The sequence below is a fragment of the Triturus cristatus genome, chromosome 4_2, assembly GCF_964204655.1.
Source record: "Triturus cristatus chromosome 4_2, aTriCri1.1, whole genome shotgun sequence".
Classification (NCBI taxonomy): Eukaryota; Metazoa; Chordata; class Amphibia; order Caudata; family Salamandridae; genus Triturus; species Triturus cristatus.
In genome coordinates this window covers 962,620,758-962,640,182 of record NC_140586.1, presented here as the reverse complement: position 1 = coordinate 962,640,182, position 19,425 = coordinate 962,620,758, and the positions used below count along the sequence as shown (strand labels likewise).

The window sequence follows — 19,425 nt, the reverse complement described above, 5'->3', positions numbered from 1 at the left end:
GACCTCTCTGGGTCTCTCCCCCTCACACAAGATGCAGAGCATGACCTCTCCTGGTCTCTCCCCCTCACACAAGATGCAGAGTGTGACCTCTCCGGGTCTCTCCCCCTCACACAAGATGCAGAGCTTGGCCTCACCGGGTCTCTCCTCCATCACACAAGATGCAGAGCGTGACCTCTCCGTGTCTCTTCCCCTCACACAAGATGTAGAGCGTGGCCTCTCTGGGTCTCTCCCCCTCACACAGGATGCAGAGCTTGGCCTCACCGGGTCTCTCCTCCATCACACAAGATGCAGAGCGTGACCTCTCCGGGTCTCTCCCCCTCACACAAGATGCAGAGCGTGACCTCTCTGGGTCTCTCCCCCTCACACAAAATGCAGAGCGTGACCTCTCCGGGTCTCTCCTCCATCACACAAGATGCAGAGCTTGGCCTCTCCGGGTCTCTTCCCCTCACACAAGATGCTGAGCTTGGCCTCTCCGGGTCTCTCCTCCATCACACAAGATGCAGAGCTTGGCCTCACCGGGTCTCTCCCCCTCACACAAGATGCAGAGCTTGGCCTCACCGGGTCTCTCCCCCTCACACAAGATGCAGAGTGTGACCTCTCCGGGTCTCTCCCCCTCACACAAGATGTAGAGCGTGACCTCTCCTGGTCTCTCCCCCTCACACAAGATGCAGAGTGTGACCTCTCCGGGTCTCTCCCCCTCACACAAGTATCAGAGCTTGGCCTCACCGGGTCTCTCCTCCATCACACAAGATGCAGAGCGTGACCTCTCCGTGTCTCTTCCCCTGACACAAGATGTAGAGCGTGGTCTCTCCGGGTCTCTCCCCCTCACACAGGATGCAGAGCTTGGCCTCACCGGGTCTCTCCTCCATCACACAAGATGCAGAGCTTGGCCTCTCCGGGCCTCTCCCCCTCACACAAGATGCAGAGCTTGGCCTCTCCGGGTCTCTCCCCCTCACACAAGATGTAGAGATTGGCCTCACCGGGTCTCTCCTCCATCACACAAGATGCAGAGCTTGGCCTCTCCGGGTCTCTTCCCCTCACACAAGATGTAGAGCTTGGCCTCTCCGGGCCTCTCCCCCTCACACAAGATGCAGAGCTTGGCCTCTCCGGGCCTCTCCTCCTCACACAAGATGCAGAGCTTGGCCTCTCCGGGCCTCTCCCCCTCACACAAGATGCAGAGCTTGGCCTCTCCGGGTCTCTTCCCCTCACACAAGATGCAGAGCTTGGCCTCTCCGGGTCTCTCCCCCTCACACAAGATGCAGAGCTTGGCCTCTCCGGGTCCCTCCCCCTCACACAAGATGTAGAGCTTGGCCTCTCCGGGTCTCTTCCCCTCACACAAGATGCAGAGCTTGACCTCTCCGGGCCTCTCCCCCTCACACAAGATGCAGATCTTGGCCTCTCTGGGCCTCTCCCCCTCACACAAGATGCAGAGCTTGGCCTCTCCGGGCCTTTCCCCCTCACACAAGATGCAGAGCTTGACCTCTCCGGGTCTCTTCCCCTCACACAAGATGTAGAGCGTGACCTCTCCTGGTCTCTCCCCCTCACACAAGATGCAGAGCGTGACCTCTCCGGGTCTCTCCCCCTCACACAAGATGTAGAGCGTGACCTCTCCTGGTCTCTCCCCCTCACACAAGATGCAGTGTGTGACCTCTCCGGGTCTCTCGCCCTCACACAAGATGCAGAGCGTGACCTCTCCTGGTCTCTCTCCCTCACACAAGATGTAGAGCGTGACCTCTCCTGGTCTCTCCCCCTCACACAAGATGCAGGGTATGACCTCTCCGGGTCGCTCCCCCTCACACAAGATGCAGAGCGTGACCTCTCTGGGTCTCTCCCCCTCATACAAGATGTAGAGCATGACCTCTCCGGGTCTCTCCCCCCACACAAGATGCAGAGCTTGACCTCTCCGGGCCTCTCCCCCTCACACAAGATGCAGAGCTTGGCCTCTCCGGGTCTCTCTCCCTCACACAAGATGTAGAGCTTGGCCTCTCCAGGTCTCTCCCCCTCACACAAGATGCATAATGTGACCTCTCTGGGTCTCTCCCCCTCACACAAGATGCAGAGCGTGACCTCTCCGGGTCTCTCCCCCTCACACAAGATGCAGAGCTTGGCCTCTCCGGGTCTCTCCCCCTCACACAAGATGCAGAGCGTGACCTCTCCGGGTCTCTCCCCCTCACACAAGATGCAGAGATTGGCCTCTCTGGGTCTCTCCCCCTCACACAAGATGCAGAGCGTGACCTCTACGGGTCTCTCCCCCTTACACAAGATGCAGAGCTTGGCCTCTCTGGGTCTCTCCCCCTCACACAAGATGCAGAGTGTGACCTCTCCGGGTCTCTCCCCCTCACACAAGATGCAGAGCTTGGCCTCACCGGGTCTCTCCCCCTCACACAAGATGCAGAGCTTGGCCTCTCCGGGTCTCTCCCCCTCACACAAGATGCAGAGTGTGACCTCTCCGGGTCTCTCCCCCTCACACAAGATGCAGAGCGTGACCTCTCCGGGTCTCTCCCCCTTACACAAGATGCAGAGTGTGACCTCTTCGGGTCTCTCCCCCTCACACAAGATGCAGAGCGTGACCTCTCCGGGTCTCTCCCCCTCACACAAGATGCAGAGCTTGGCCTCTCCGGGTCTCTCCCCCTCACACAAGATGCAGAGCTTGGCCTCTCCGGGTCTCTTCCCCTCACACAAGATGCAGAGCTTGGCCTCTCCGGGTCTCTCCCCCTCACACAAGATGCAGAGCTTGGCCTCTCCGGGTCGCTCCCCCTCACACAAGATGCAGAGCTTGGCCTCTCCGGGTCTCTCCCCCTCACACAAGATGCAGAGCTTGACCTCTCCGGGCATCTCCCCCTCACACAAGATGCAGAGCTTGGCCTCTCCGGGTCTCTCCCCCTCACACAAGATGCAGAGCTTGGCCTCTCCGGGTCTCTCCTCCATCACACAAGATGCAGAGCTTGGCCTCTCCGGGTCTCTCCTCCGTCACACTGGGTGTACAGTTGATTCAGAGCCTAGCCTCTTTCTGCCCCTCTCATGTCACACTGTGTGCTGAGTCTGGCCTCTCCGGGTCTCTTCGCTGTCACAGTGGGTGCAGTGCCTGCTCTCTCCCTCGCCACATTAGATGGAGAGCGTGACCTCTCCGGGTCTCTCCACCTCACACAAGATGCAGAGCTTGGCCTCTCCGGGTCTCTCCACCTCACACAAGATGCAGAGCTTGGCCTCTCCGGGTCTCTCCCCCTCACACAAGATGCAGAGCTTGGCCTCACCGGGTCTCTCCCCCTCACACAAGATGCACAGCTTGACCTCTCCAGGTATCTCTCCCTCACACAATATGCAGAGCTTGGCCTCTCCGGGTCTCTCCCCCTCACACAAGATGCAGAGCTTGGCCTCTCCGGGTCTCTCCCCCTCACACAAGATTCAGAGCTTGGCCTCTCCGGGCCTCTCCCCTCACACAAGATGTAGAGTGTGACCTCTCCGGGTATCTCCCCTTCACACAAGATGCAGAGCTTGGCCTCTCCGGGTCTCTCCCCCTCACACAAGATGCAGAGCTTGGCCTCTGCGGGCCTCTCCCCCTCACACAAGATGCAGAGCTTGGCCTCTCCGGGTCTCTCCTCCGTCACACTGGGTGTACAGTTGATTCAGAGCCTGGCCTCTTTCTGCCCCTCTCATGTCACACTGTGTGCTGAGTCTGGCCTCTCCGGGTCTCTTCGCTGTCACAGTGGGTGCAGTGCCTGCTCTCTCCCTCACCACATTAGATGCAGAGCGTGACAATCTGTCGCTTCGCTGTGGCACTGGCCGCAGATTCTTGTCTTTCCCCATCACACTGCAGTCAGGCACAGCACAATCCCAGAATTATCCATTTCCACAGCAAAGACTCACCTTTTATTTAAATAAAGATTTGAAGAGGCCATGTGAGTGGAGGCGAATTAGTGAGGGTGCGTTATATTAATAACTTTAAACAATAAATGTAATAATTACCAGTGATAATATTTCTGCCGGGACAAAAGGTCCCCTTCTTGGCTTCACAGAGAATGCACCGCCTCAAATTCACAGCAGCCAGCTGCAGTATTTTGACCCCCGTCCTCAGCAGACTCAATGACTGTGTGTCTGCACTGAGGACTGTCTTTGATAGGAGTGAGACCCACAGCAGGTCTGTGCGGTTAGAAGAACTCACCCAATACACTCTCCTTTCTAGAGTGTAATTACTGTTGCCTCACTGGGCTGTAGAAGTCTGACCGTGGAGGCACTGAGGCCTGTCAATAAAACGAGTGATACCCAGAGTGGGTCAGTGTGGTCATAGGAACTCACCCAGGGCACTCACTCGATGAGTGTAATTACTGTTGCCTTGCTGGGCTGTAGTAGTCTGACCATGGCTGCACTGAGGCCTGTCCATGATAGGAGTGAGACCCAGAGCGAGTCCCCATGGTCAGAACTCACCCAATGCACTCTCCTTTCCATGAGTGTAATTACTGTTGCCTCGCTGGGCTGTAGAAGTCTGACCGTGGTGGCATTGAGGCCTGTCAATAAAACGAGTGATACCCAGAGTGGGTCCGTGTGGTCATAGGAACTCACCCAGGGCACTCACTCGATGGGTGTAATTACTGTTGCCTCGCTGGGCTGTAGAAGTCTGACCATGGCGGCACTGAGTCCTGTCCATAATAGGAGTGAGTTCCAGAGCGGATCTGTGTGGTCAGAAGAACTCACCCAGTGTACTCCCCTTTCGATGAGTGTAATTACTGTTGCCTCACTGTGCTGTGAAAGTCTGATCGTGGCGGAACTGAGGCCTGTCGATGATACGAGTGAGACCCAGAGCGGATCCGTGTGGTCAGAAGAACTCACCCATTGCACTCACCTTTCGAGAGTGTAATTACTGTTGCCTTACTGGGCTGTAGAAGACTGACCATGGTGGCACTGAGGTCTGTCCATGATATGAGTAAGATCCAGAGTGGGTTTGTGTGGTCAGAAGAACTCACCCAGTGCACTCTCCTTTTGATGAGTGTAAATACTGTTGCCTAAATGGGCTCTAGAAGTCTGACCGTGGCAGCACTGAGACCTGTCAATGATAGCAGTGAGTCCCAGAGTGGGTCCGTGTGGTCCGAAGAACTCACCCAGTGCATTCACTCGATGAGTGTAATTACTGTTGCCTCACTGGGCTGTAGAAGTCTGGCTGTGGTGGCACTGGGGCCTGTTCGTAATAGGAGTGAGACCTAGAGCGGGTCTGTGTGGTCAGAAGAACTCACCCAGTGCACACTCTTTTCGATGAGTGTAATTATTGTTGCCTCACTGGGTTGTAGAAGTCTGATCATAGCGGCACTAAGGCCTTTCCATGGTAGGAAGGAGTCCCAGAGCAAGTTTGTTTTGTCAGAAGAACTCACCCAATGCACTCTCATTTCAAAAGTCTCCCTTACGATAACCCACCATTCACCCACGGTGGGAGGTTTAGGTGAGGTTCAGGCCCTTGCGATGGTAAGTCATAGGATTGCAAAAAGCCTCTTCAACTCTTGATTCTCTTCTCAGTACCCCAACATAATTTCTGTAATTGTAGGAAGAAAGTCTACCCCTAGTCGTTCTCTCATCACCTGTGCTATCTTCTGCCAAAAGAGTTCCAACTCTGGGAAGCTAGCGAACATATGTTGCAGGCCTGCAGCATGTATACCACATTTAGGGCATTTTTCCCGATCTCCTCTATGGCCCTGCCGCGCCCAGCTGGCCATCTTCTCTGGAGTAGAGAAGATGAATAGAGAATACATATTGTTCGAAATTGTTGTAGTCTTAGATTAACAGCATGAATTGACCCTTCTATAGTTGCTAGTGCCTGAGTAATAATTGTGGGTGTTATATTTGTCCCCAGAATTTTAGTCCATCGTAAAGCGAGTTTTTCACACACCCTTTCTGTCTAGCCATACTAAGACATTGGTACATTTTACTAATTATAGACTTTACTTTTCCTGCATTTAGGCAATCCCAAATCTCCGATCTAGACACTCCCTTTAATGCTAGATGTTTCACAAAGTAATCCCTAATTTGGAAATACTTAAACAGCATTTGGGTAGGGAGATTATGCAATAATTGCAGGTTCTCAAATATTGAAACCGTTATTATCATACAGATCCCCCAGGTGTAGAATCCCAAGCCTAGCCCAGCTCCTAGCTACAGGGTCTTGAAATCCAGACGGTAGCATGGGATTACCCCATAGTGGGAGTTTATCATGAAACAGCGAAAGACAGCATTCAGCAGCCATAGCACGCCATGTATACACACGGTCTCTAATGGTCTTAAACGTGACCCTTTTGAAGTAGTTGAGGTCATTAGTTTTATGGAAAAACATTTGGCATTCAGATGCCAACAAAAGCTGATGAAAGAAGTTTTGATTTTCAGGTTCTAGGAGGCTACGGAGGCGTCCCGCAAATGCTGCCCAAAAATACGTTTTAAAATCTGGAAAACCAAGCCCCCCCTGGCTGTATGGAGATTTCAATAAGTCTATTGCCCGGCGTGCTTTTTGTACCCCCAAATAAAGCTACCTAATATACCTTCTAGCTTCTGAAAAAAAAGATTAGGAACAAGTTGAGGGATTGCACTAAATAAATACAAAAACTTAGGAAGTATCTTCATTTTTATGATTTACACCTACCTACCATTCCAATTGGAAGTTGATGCCAGATCTTAAGTCGCTTAGCTGTAGCTTCTAACAAGGGCTCATTATTCAATGTCATTATCCACTCGGTCTGAGTGGATATCCGCACCCAAGATATGTAGCCACTAAACACACTCCTACCACAGGTCTATCTGCCCGAAAATTAAAAATTACTTGAGTTTTTTAAACATTTAGCTTATAGACAGATAGTGAGTCAAATTTGCTTGCCTCTTTCTCAATAAAACTTATTGCTGTCTCAGGATCAGTAGAAAAAACAGCAATATCGTCTGCATAAGCAGTTACCTTAAGTTGACATGCCCCAGATATCAATGGTAAGATTCGCACATTAAATTGTAGTGCCTGAATAAATGGCTCAATATATAGAGTGAACAGCAAGGGAGAAAGAGGACATCCCTCTTTACTGCCACTTAAGACAGAAAGATGATGATCGTAAGTCTGCATAAAGCAATTTTGCCTGTGGTTCCCAATATAAAGCCTGTACCCATTTATTAAATTTCCCTCTTAACCCGAAAGCTGCCAATGTAGCCCATAAGTAATCCCAAACCACCCTGTCAAATGCCTTCCCGGCGTCTAGAAGAATCATACCATGGTTTGTTGTTGTCTTGCTACCAAGATCAAAAGCCCCACTGCAGTGTTAACATACATAGTTTTATCCCTTCCCTATATGAAACCAGGCTGTTGATTGGATACTAGCCTGGGCATTATTGGAGCAAGGCGGCTAGCCAAAAGTTTAGCAAAAATGTTTGCATCTGCATTGATGAAAGAAATGGTCCCGTAAGAGCCACATTCCTCTGGTGGTTTATCCTTTTTTACAAAAAAGACTATATTTATCATGTTCCAAGTTTCTGGAATCCTGCCACTGGATCCAATATGTTATATAACCGCCTCCATAGGCAGAACTATAAGGCTTATAAAAGTTTTATAAAATTCATCCGGTATAGAGTCTTCCCCTGGAGCCTTCCCTGAAGGAAGAGAAGAAATTGCCTCTCTTATTTCATCTTGTGAAATTTCTTCCTCTAATAAAGCCTTTTCTTCCTCGCTCACTGCATAGTAGGTATTGCTGCAAGTCATTCTGCTCTGGTACTATGGGTTGCGCATAAAGTTTCTGGTAGAATCTAGTAAGTTGATCCAAGATTGCCTGCAGCAATGTCTGAAGAACGCCATTTGTCCCTTTTATAGCTTTTATCCGGGTTTTAGCCCTCGTATCTGCTACCTGATAAGCAAGCACCTTCCCTATTTGCTCCCCATACTCATACTGTAATGCCCTGTATTTATTGTATTTTATAGCAGTCTTCTCCTTTAGTGAACGACTCATGACTGATCTAGTGTCTACCAACAGGACATACAATTGCTCTTCGTCAGTGGCCTTTCGTTGAATCGCGTCAGCATGTTGGATTTCCATAAATGACAAGGCTTGAGTGGCTGCTCTGACCAGACTTTCCTGCTCCTTATTCTGCTGCCAGATGTATTGATGAGCAACCCCTCTTACAAAAGCCTTCATAGTATCCCAAACAACTAAAGGAAAAGCCGTCCCCACGTTATCCCTAAACAAATCTTCTAATTGTTTATTGATAATGTCCACATATTTGCTGTCTGTAAGCAAGTAACGTGGGAATGAAAAAGATCTAGCTGTCCTACGGTCAACCTCAACCTTGAAGTACAATAATATGGGATTATGGTTCGAGGTGATCCTAGGACAAACTTTGATGTCTGCAGATTCCAATATATTTTCCGAGACCCACGCCATGTCATTTTGGGAGTATTGCTTATGTGGGGCAGAATAATATGTATAGCCTGAGTCAATAGGGTGGAGATGTCGCCAGGCATCCTTTATATCATGTAACCTCCCCATTTCTAATATCGCAGACCTCACCTTCCCCTTTCTATAAGTAGCAGATCTGTTTGTTGAGTTGATCGAATAATCCATTACGCAGTTGAAGTCCCCCATGATCAAGCATTCACCCTGCCAATCTAACAATTTGATATTTAAAAAATCAAAGATAGTGGGCTCATCTGTATTAAGACCATATACAGTACAAAAAACATATCTCCTTCCCCTTATCTCAACACGTACGAGTACCCACCTCCCCCTTTGGTCAGCTAGGGTTTTAATAATTCTGCATTCGAATTTTGGATCCACAAGTATAGCCACACCCCTTATCGAAGCACTCTGGGTTGTACATACAGCTGTCTGATACCCTAAATTCTTAAAATGGCCCGATTTTTATAAGCTAGATGTGTCTATGTAAGTAAAACAATCTGAGGTCTATACATTTTCAACTCCTCCCGAACCAGTTGTCTCTTAGTTCCACTATTTAGACCTGAAACATTCCAGGACATACACCTAATCCATGTCATAGGAAGTGATACTCCTACCCGTAGATCGTTCAATCCCCCTACCTCGCATCCTACTGTCTATTTACTCTACTTTGAAAACCATGCTCTTTATTGCAATCAGTTACCTCTTTCTCACAGTGTTTCTGTGCCCTCCTGCTGACATTTTCATTTACTTCCCTCCCCCCTCCCACCCATCGTGACCCCCAGTAGCATGAAGAAGGAATCGTCCTCCTTAAAAGCTGCTGTTAAATTGGCACTACCAACCCACAGCCCCCACAGAGCAGCTCTCCGTCCGCCCATCACCAACCACCAAAGTACCCTGTGGAGAAGAAAGGTAAAGCCTTTCCAAAATCGAATAATAAAGATAGAAACAGGGAAAGAAGAGAGAAAAAAACAAACAACACTAGTACATCAATTAGCCTTATTTCGAATCTATAGCCCTATTCATCTTAGGCTAATAGTTCTTATTAGGCGTTCTCTCAGACTGCCATAGACTTAGAGCCTCTTGATCCGTAGAAAAAAATTGTAAGTGTCCATCTTTTATGATCTTCAGCCGACCGGGCTCTTGAATAAACACAGGGGCCCGTACCGCTTTTATTGGATCAATGAGTTGTCTCAACTTCCAGCGTCTATCCATGGTGGCCTTACATAAGTCTGATCTAACAAAGACAGAAAAAGATTCCACAGTTACTGGGGTACTAGGCCAAGCTTTAATAGATATTGCTTGTCTTAATTAAAAAATTACCAAAAAAGGTCTGGGATAGCGAGAGTTCGTTTTATGCAAAGCCATGGGCAGTCTATATACTCTCTGGACTTGGCAGCCCCAATCCCAGTCCGACAGATCAGGAAAAGCCCTCTGAAGAAGCTGGACCACGTAGGCACGAGGGTCAGAGCCCTCCTTGCCTTCTGGGAACCCAAACAGCTTTAAGTTATTGCAGCTTTGCCGATTTTTCAAATCTTCTATTTTAGTTTGCATGGCCAAAATTTGCTCGTCATGAGCTTTTACAGTTCTAGAAGTCACTGTGGTAGGCTCTTCTGTCGCCATTACTCGTGTTTGCAGCTCAGCAATGTCTCTTATTAGCACCCCCACCGTGCTGGTCACCTCACTTAATGAATGTTGGATACTAAGGTTGTCTGCCCTAGCCTGTGCAAAATGGTCTTGTGCTTCCAGCCTTTGCTCCTGCAGCACCTGCAGGATTAAGGAACGTGTTGGCTCTTTAGAGCTTGTAGAATCCCCTGGGAGTTCCCCCACCGTTGTATCCTCCCCCTCACTAACCAAGTTGGGGTTTGATGGAGACTCAAGTGATTCAAGTGTTTGCTCCTGACAGACGGACAGAGCCAATGTATCTAACTGTGAACAGGTGAGTAAGCCAAGTGAATCCCTCCCAGAGCTGGCTGGAGCTTTAAAGTCCAGTCTGGGTCTCGTACCTGTACTTGATAGCTGGGAGATCAGGGATTTCACTTCCCCCTTTGATTGCACTGTAGGAGAGAAGGATCTGCTTCGCATGGGTACCCCCACTTTTTGCTGGTGTTTCACTCTTTTTTGACCTTAGTCTGGCTGTGGCCCTGCTAATCAGCACCCCAGCCTAGCTGCTTCCTCTCTAAAATGGTTTCCATGTACATTAGGTACATATCTAATTAGATTTGGGAGAGCCTTATAAACCCCTAGTATATGGTATACTATGTACCTAGGGCATAGGTACCTCAGAGGCCTACCAGGGGCTGAAGCATGGTTTTTATGTGAGAGGGTGCCCCTGCATGAGCAGAGCCCCTCTGCAGCATTCGGAGTACCTCCACTGATGCTGTTTGTGGTGCAGCCTGACCATATACTCTTAAGTGCATTATAACCTCGCGGTAAATGCTAACTTTGGGATGGCTGCACGGAAACATGTCGTGTTTGGTGTCAACCGCTTTGGAATACTATCCCCCGCCAGTTCTGGCGGTGGGGGTAGCATTCCACCCTTCTAGAGGGAGAGACATGTTCACACTGGTCTAACCCAGTAGGACTTTCTTGAGCCCTGGCATCACAAAATAGATGCCTCTGCCACAGACACGGGTCTGGCCTCCTGCTGCTGACCGAACCTTCAGCAGGGGAGGCCTGGACAATAGGTTTCCTGTCCCAGGGATGTGTAACCACCTCCCCAAACAGGCAGATTTGTATTGGGGCTGGGCGGGAGCACTCTCTGGTGCTTTGAAGTCCTGCACTGGGGGCACACTTGGTGTCCCTGTGCATAGTCCAGTTCAAACCGGTTGCAGGGGCTACCTGCCCCTGCTCTGGCGTGAAACTGGACAAAGGAAAGGGGTGTAACCACCCCTCTTTCCAAACCCTCCCATAGGTGGGTCCCTAGAGTATGTCCAACCACCAAACTTAGTATAAATATGGGAACCCAGCCCTTGCGACTTTAGATTACCCTGGACGAAACTCTGCAATATATATCCTGGACCTTTGACATTCTACTTTGACTAGAAGACTGAAGAAATCTCCCTTGGGGTCAAGGAGTGACTCCCCTACTTGGCAGGCACCAAAGAAGCAGCTGACTGCTCTGCATAGCTGAAGCTCGCGCCGGATGCCGAAGTCTTTGCATCACCAGAGGTGGATTTCCAGACTTCCCCAAGGCTACCCTGAGTCCACAGTAAAGCTGAGGCCCGTGGCTATCGTGGGTGACGTGCATGGTGTAAAAGCAGTGTGCTGCCCACAGAGTCTATGCTGTTGCTGCAGACAACAGATGCCTCTCCCACTCTGCCGAAGTAGCGTCCTGGTTACCAAACTGGAATCAAATATAGAAAGTTAGAAAAAGCTAAAACTGATGAATATGCACACATCGGTTGGCTGCAGAAATGTCAGGTGAATTATCAGTTGTGAGGGATTCTCTATAATAAAGACTAAACGACTTATATTGTTGAATATTAAATTGTATGACACAATGTTTCTAATTGATGTCAGAAGTTACAACGGCCGTCCTGCACCTCACCCCAGTTCCAAAAAGTCCTGTTCCTGCGCAAAGCTCCCCAACGCCAGCCGTTGCATGACGCCTCTGTGCTCCAGATCCAAGATTGATTTATACAAATGGGGTTGCACTAGGTAATGAAGTCCAATTAGACTGTAGGTATTTTCAAAATGTTCTTTAATTGTAATGCAGGTAATTCTCTCCAGTGTATTGCGCTGGAAGCGCTCAGAGTACTCACAGGCATAATAAAGCCTGCATGTTGCGACAGCAAGTGCGTACGTCCGGTCAGAAACTCCAAAGTAGTTACATGACTCAATGTTTGCCTTAGCTGTGTGCACAAAGTAAAAGCGACTATTACAATGAATGCCTCATTCTGCTTTACATTAAAAGCCCAGGAAGGAGCTGTAGCTGGAAATCCAGCAGGATCCGCACTTTATCTACTTTAGGAAGAAGGAAAGAGTCTCTTGTTTAAGTCCTGTGTCAGGGCCAACCCCTGACCCTGGAAGCTGCACTAGTGTCAGGGATACGAATATTATGACGAGAGAAAACCCACCACATCTCCTGATAATCCTCCCAATCTTCCACCAAATGTTTGAACGGCCCCCAGGGATGTTGTGGAAAGTGGCAAAGATAACTTAATGAACAGCAAGGTTCAGACAGGTGTTGGAACTTTAGCTGATACAGTGTGAACAGGAAAGTAAAGTGAGGAACAGTGTAAATGGAGTTACCTTTGTTATGTACTTCCTGAAGCATTTCCATTATTGTATACTTCCTAAAGAGTTACCTTTGTTAAACCCTTCCGAAAGCTCACCTTAAAGCAACACATTTTGCTCCATAATTTTTTCCACTTTCTGTTTTTCTTTAAATTAAATTTTGACCATGTGCATCTACCGAAAGCTGTATCTGTAGCATGTGGGTGCTGCGTAAGCGCCCTTTATTTATCAAGTTACTCTGTGAACACTGGCAAATCACCTCCTTTTCAGAAGTTAATGAGATGTAGCATGTTCCATAGAACGTGTAGTTAAATATCTGCTGATATATGCCTTGCTAAGCTTCAAAGATGGTAAAGAAGAGATGTCTTTTACAACCAGTTAAATGTTGAGTATTCACATTCCATTACGTTTTCAATTACCAGTTTTCAATCTCTTTACATCCAACAGGAATCAAGCCTTGAGCACACAAAATAAATTATGAAGTAATGAAGATAATACTATAAATCTCTTGAACTCCAAAACTCAGGAAAACATCAGCACAGCCAGAAACAGAGGACCCTGAACATAAACAGACAGATCCTGGAAGAAGCTGTGAGGGACTGTTCAGTGAACGTGAGAGTCTGCGCTGTGCACCTCCATGCCACAAGACGAAGAAATGACCTCTAGAATCTTGAGGCAACAACACTGACAAGCCACCTCCTGTGCAAACCTAAGTCATACACCAGCTGTGATCATCAATCGTGATACTGTGGCTAGAGCAGTGCTCTGCTTCCTAAACTGACAACAGACAACCATTCCGTGCTTTAGGTGTATTATAAACTCTTCCTGGCCAAACCACAGCAACCAGAGAAAAGCACAACGGAGTTGAGCCAGACAACGGAAGGAAAGGGGGGTTCCACTATCTAAAATACAGAATGAAGTCCCAATTTGCATTGACCAGAAGGAGGATGATTCTTTTACCCTAAAGCTTGCAAACCCATCCAATCTAGATACAATCTCTCACAAAGAATCCTTACACATTATATGAGTGTCGAGAATTTCACTTTATTTAAACCTGAAATCAAATGTCCAAAATAACTCTCTCATGCAGGAAATGTGAGAATACCACAAGTGCTTTATCAGCAAAGTCGGCCCTTCAGGAAACACAGTCACAGGATTTAGACAAATATATACCAGACGCAAAAACACTAACCAAGATAGAAGAATCATACACATGTAGAGAGAGCTTAAGCTTCTCATCAGAACTAAAGCATCATCAGAAAACACACACAGGAGAACAACCATATCATTGCAGTGAATGTGTGAAGAGCTTTAGTCAATCAGCACACCTAAATGAGCATCAACGAACACACAAGGGGGAAAAGTCATTCAGGTGCAGTGAATGTGTAAAATGTTTTAGTCAGTTATCAAACCTGCAAAGACATCAACGAACACACACTGGAGAGAAACCATACCATTGCAATGCTTGTGGAAGTAAGTTTAGTCATTCCTCAACATTAAGGAATCACCAGCGAATACACACAGGGGAAAAGCCTTTCAAATGCTCTGAGTGTGTGAAGAGCTTTTGTCGACTATCAAACCTGCAGAGCCATCAACAAACACACACAGGAGAAAAGCTGTTCAGGTGCAGTGAATGTGTGAAGAACTTTAGTCAATTATCAAACCTGCAAAGGCATCAGCGAACACACACTGGGGAAAAACCATTCAGGTGCAGTGATTGTACGAAGCGCTTTAGTCAATTATCAGACCTACAGAGGCATCAGCGCATACACACAGGGGAAAAACCATACGATTGCAGTGAATGTGGAAGTAGTTTTAGTCATTACTCAACATTAAGGAATCATCAACGAACACATACAGGGGAAAAACCTTTCAAGTGCGATGAATGTGGGAAGAGCTTCAGGTTTTCATCAAACCTAAAAAAGCATCAGCGAACACACACTGGGGACAAATCCTACCAATGCAGTGAATGTGGAAGTAATTTTAGTTCCTCTTCAGCATTAAAGAATCATCAGCGAACACACACAGGGGAAAAACCATTCAAGTGCAGTGAATGTGTGAAGAGCTTTAGTTGGTTATCAGAACTACAAAGACATCAGCGAACACACACAGGGGAAAAACCATTTAATTGCAGTGAATGTGTAAGTAGTTTTAGTGAATCTTCAACATTAAAGATTCACCAACGAACACACACTGGGGAAAAACCTTTCAAGTGCAACGAATGTGGGAAGAGCTTCAGGGTTTTATCAAACCTAAAACAGCATCAGCGAACACACACTGGGAAGAAACCTTACCAATGCAGTGAATGTGGAAGTAATTTTACTTCCTCTTCAGCATTAAAGAATCATCAGCGTGCACACACAGGGGAAAAACCATTCAAGTGCAGTGAATGTGTGAAGAGCTTTTGTTGATTATAAATCCTACAAAGCCATAAACAAAAACATGCATCAAAATAATCAGCAAAATGGCAAGATGGCGAGAATTGAAGCACATCAACAATAATACTGACTCATCTACGGACATATATAGAGCAGCTATTGTGAGCTAAAGAAAGGATGATAAAAAGTAGATTTGGGGAGTACAAAAACATATATATTTGTTGAAATCTAAAAGAGTCTGTTCCGTGTGATGGCTCATTTCTCTACACACTATAAATATGAAGTAACAGGAAGCACAATGGGAAACTAGCGCAGTGTGGACTACAATAAATGAAAACTGTTGTTGTTTATTCAGTAAACTAGAGTTATAAAGACAAACACCCAAGCACACCTGTTCATGCTACCTGGAAAAGCAACACTGTGAATAATGCTTGGACTAACAAGGGTATTTTCAGATAACTTTAGGAATTTGTGATAGAATACAAACCCCATCCCAACACTCTCAAACCAATTTAACAAACAGACACTGGAGAATATTCATGGCGGCTACGTTTTCAGGTTGCCTATGTGTGACATTCTTGTGATTTCTATATGCCCCTGTGTGACTTTTCAATACATATGTGTGACACTATGAGAGACACTTCATCCCACTTTAATGTGCGTATAATGTAACATGTTTTGAAAGAATGGTAGACTTGCACTGTGCAGCTTGGACATGGTCCCGCCGTGATAAAGTCATAGAAAGAGATCTGCCACGTTTCCCATGCACAGTTATGAACACACACATGCTTACAAAATAACTATACATGACAAGCATCCGAGCTCTTCACAAGCTTTACCGTAAGATAAAGCCGGTCCCACTGAATTTCTCAGTGGTGCTCTCTGCTGCCAACACAGACTTTCTTTTATCAAAGTTACAAGATCTCAGTGCAAACAAAAATTAAACTGTCTTGTCGGTAACCTGAGGAAGTTACAATTAAAGGGCCGGAGAATCAGGCCTTCGGTCCTCAGTTGCCAGCAGTATAAAACTATGATAATGCCATGTGCTTGTTTCATACGAATCAATGATATGCAACAAGAAGGGTCTAATCTAGTAAAATCTAGGGGACGCATTTAATGTTAGACATTTCTTTCAGAATTCAATTAGAAAAAAAGAATCCAGAGGTAAAGCGAAACCTTCTATCTCGTGACACTACAGTGATTTGTGATGTATTACCTTACAACCGAGGATGAAAACTATGCCTTTATATTATTTTACTGAGCATGTTAATTCCGCATATTTTCATGTAAAAAAATGGCATGGGTGACGATTACAGAAAAGGTAAAGTCAGGGATATGATGCCCAACTTTAACTGCCTGCTCAGGTCTCAAACTCCTTCATGGTTGTGTGGCAGCAGTCTGGCATGGAGTTTATTGATCTGCACGGCCCCTGTTCTATTTCTCCATCACGGCATATTCTCCCCAGGTAGAGCAGGCTTGCCCTCTTCTCTGCTACTTGCTCCAGATGGTCACCACTTCTCCAGTACCACCCTGCACACTCAGGTGCGGATGGCACAGAAAACGAACTGCTACTGCTTGGTCGGGCCAATTAACTGCTACAAATGCATGGCTGGAAAATAAACAGAAGCCACTGGTAGCTGGGTTCACGTGGCTCCGCACGGTCGGGCCTGATCTCAGATCACACTTAAACCAACTGTGGCTACAAATAGTGCTTTATAATAAAACATCAACTTCTCTTAACTGAAATGTGTCTGTACCAAAGCAGTACGTGAGTCCACGCCTGGCGGCATAACATCGCTATGGCAGTCACACGCTGCTGGCTTCTTCTGCTCAATTAAATTGCAGTGCCTCATCATTACACTACATCAGAAGAGCTCTAATAATGCGTGACTAATGCATTTTAGTGCAGTGAGGCGGACACCTGCATTAAAATGTGTTAGTCTAACCCCTGATGAGTGGTACTTGTCAGGACTGTAGCTAGTTGTGGTGTTTGGTCATTTTATGCAACATTTATGGTTCTGTGACAGCGGCCAGACAACAGTGACCAAGTGCGGGAAAAGTGAAATTAGGAAAATGTAAGCTGTGACTCTCAGAGTTAATGCTTGCAGTGCACGACGTTAACCCCCAGGCTCTGATGTGGTAGAAGTGAAAGGAGAGAATGTGAGCTGTAACTCTTAGGGTAATGCTTGCAATGCACAACGTTGACCCCCCAGGCTCTGATGTGGTAGAAGTGAAAGGAGGAGAATGTGAGCTGTAACTCTCAGGGTTAATGCTTGCAGTGCCCGACGTTAACCCCCAGGGTCTGATGTGGTAGAAGTGAAAGGAGCCAAATGTGAGCTGTAACTCTCAGGGTTAATGCTTGCAGTGCCCGACATTAACCCCCACACTTTGTTGTGGTAGAAGTGAAAGGAGGAAATGTGAGCTGTAACTCTCAGGGTAATGCTTGCAGTGCATGACGTTAACCCCCAGGCTCTGATGTGATAGAAGTGAAAGGAGGGAATGTGAGCTGTAACTCTCAGGGTAATGCTTGCAGTGCCCGACGTTAACCCCCAGGCTCTGATGTGATAGAAGTGAAAGGAGGGATTGTGAGCTGTAACTCTCAGGGTAATGCTTGCAGTGCCCGACGTTAACCCCCAGGCTCTGATGTGGTAGAAGTGAAAGGAGGAGAATGTAAGCTGTAACTCTCAGGGTAATTGTGAGAAGTTGGCCTGGTATATGATGTTCACTAGTTAAAGTGACCACCTTGTACCATGCCAAGCAACCCTTATGGTGTGGTTGTAAGTCAACCTTTTCGGACTAGCTGCCCTAGTGGTAGCGTAGGCTAAGCAGTCTTTGAGGCTAAACTCGTGATGCGTGTTAAGCCAGCTGTTTTACCAAATGCAACCCCCTTTTATACCAATGAAAGGACACCACACAGATATATATTCAAAATATATATGTATTTATTTCTCAAAGTAACCCCTAGTCTCTTTATGAGCACAGGAGCACAAATCGTCAAACAAGATTATCACAGAATACACAGAAGTTGCACTTTATATGGATAGGCCCTGGTGGCCACTCAAACCATATACTAAAATAGTGGTATAAGTACCACGAACAGAAAAGGGAAAAGGCCTAGGGCCTCTAGAATCGCTGGGCCTACAAGGAGCTAACTTCAGTTAGTGACCAGGAGGTCCACGGGTTGCGTGTGCAGAGCAAATAGTCACACGCGTGCTCCCATAGGTTTCAATGGGTGCGTAAAAAGTACAAAGTTACTGCAAAGAGGATCTTCCGGATGGGCTAGGAACTCAAGATTTGGAACACAGGCACTAGAGATGTAATACTACACTTGGGCACAGGAGTGCCAGCTTTACCTCACCCACAGGAAGCGGGTGCATAGGCCTCGAAGTGCGTCGGGTTTCTTCTATCTGTTCCGTGGAGCCTGAAGACAAAGATGCTGCAGGCGACCGGCCCGGAGGGGATGCAGTGGATCCAAGGGTGGATCGGAGATGTTGAAGACCTGTAAGCAGAGGGGACAGTGTTCACAGTCACTAGCCAGTGACCAGCGTGGCACCAGGTGGGTACCAGGCGATGTCGGGTGCAAACAGGAAGAAAGGTGTAGCTTGTCTCTGCAGCCACGTGGTCCCTGAAGGTCGACGACGTCCAGGAGTCAAGTCACGAGCTGTCCCACGCAGGCTCTCGCTGTCGGCGGTGTCGGCGACTTGATCGAAGCAAACAAGGCAAAAGCAATTGTTGTAGGAAAGGAAATAAGCTGATGGCTCTGACCAGCAAGGTCAGAGGAACTGCTCCTTTGGAGGGGAGCAAGGGCCAGTCTGGAGCAACCAGACCAGCGGTGTATTTCGTAGAGTTCGTCGCCAAGATGGCCACTAGCCAGCGGGCCAGCAACCGGTTAGGCGCGTCGAGTGGCAAAATGCAGAAGGGCCCCATGCAGATCGTGGAGATGCTGGAGGGCTCACCTTTGGTGCAGATGCTGCTCGAGGGTTGGGCCTCTCAGATCCCAAAGCACAACTTGGAGGGAGCCTCGGTTGTTGCACTTGTCAGCTTGTCGTAGTCGTTCCAAGATGGCTGGCTCCACGTGTCTCGGTGCCTCCACGGGTCTCCTCTTTTCAGGGACTGTGGATCGGGCGGTGAGAGGTCTGGAGGTCCAGGTCTTGTCAGTCTCTGGGCTCGGGCTCCGGCGGGAGGCGGCGGCAAAGCAGACGTTGATTCGCTGGATGGTGCTTGCGTTAGCAAGGTGGTCACTCCCTGACCACAGGGGAGATTGGCTTCAGTCCTCTGTGCGGCAGAGCGTCGAAGTTCCCGTCTTCTTCTTAGTTTCAAGTTGATTCCAGGATGTCTGAAGTCTTAGGACACAGCTCCTACCTTTAAGCGGATTCTAGGGGCCGGACTACCTGCTAGGTCCCTCC

The 19,425-nt window shown here is 47.7% G+C and overlaps 1 protein-coding gene across 1 annotated transcript in view; it reads left to right on the top strand.

Moving 5' to 3' along the window:
- The window catches only part of LOC146839140 (uncharacterized), a 366,458-nt gene that overhangs the window by 54,529 nt on the left and 292,504 nt on the right, over positions 1 to 19,425 (top strand). Inside the window, 1 exon segment of the mRNA XM_085600014.1 lies at positions 13,089 to 15,047. Coding sequence (XP_085456140.1) covers positions 13,706 to 15,047 — 1,342 coding nt within the window. The 5' untranslated portion in view covers positions 13,089 to 13,705.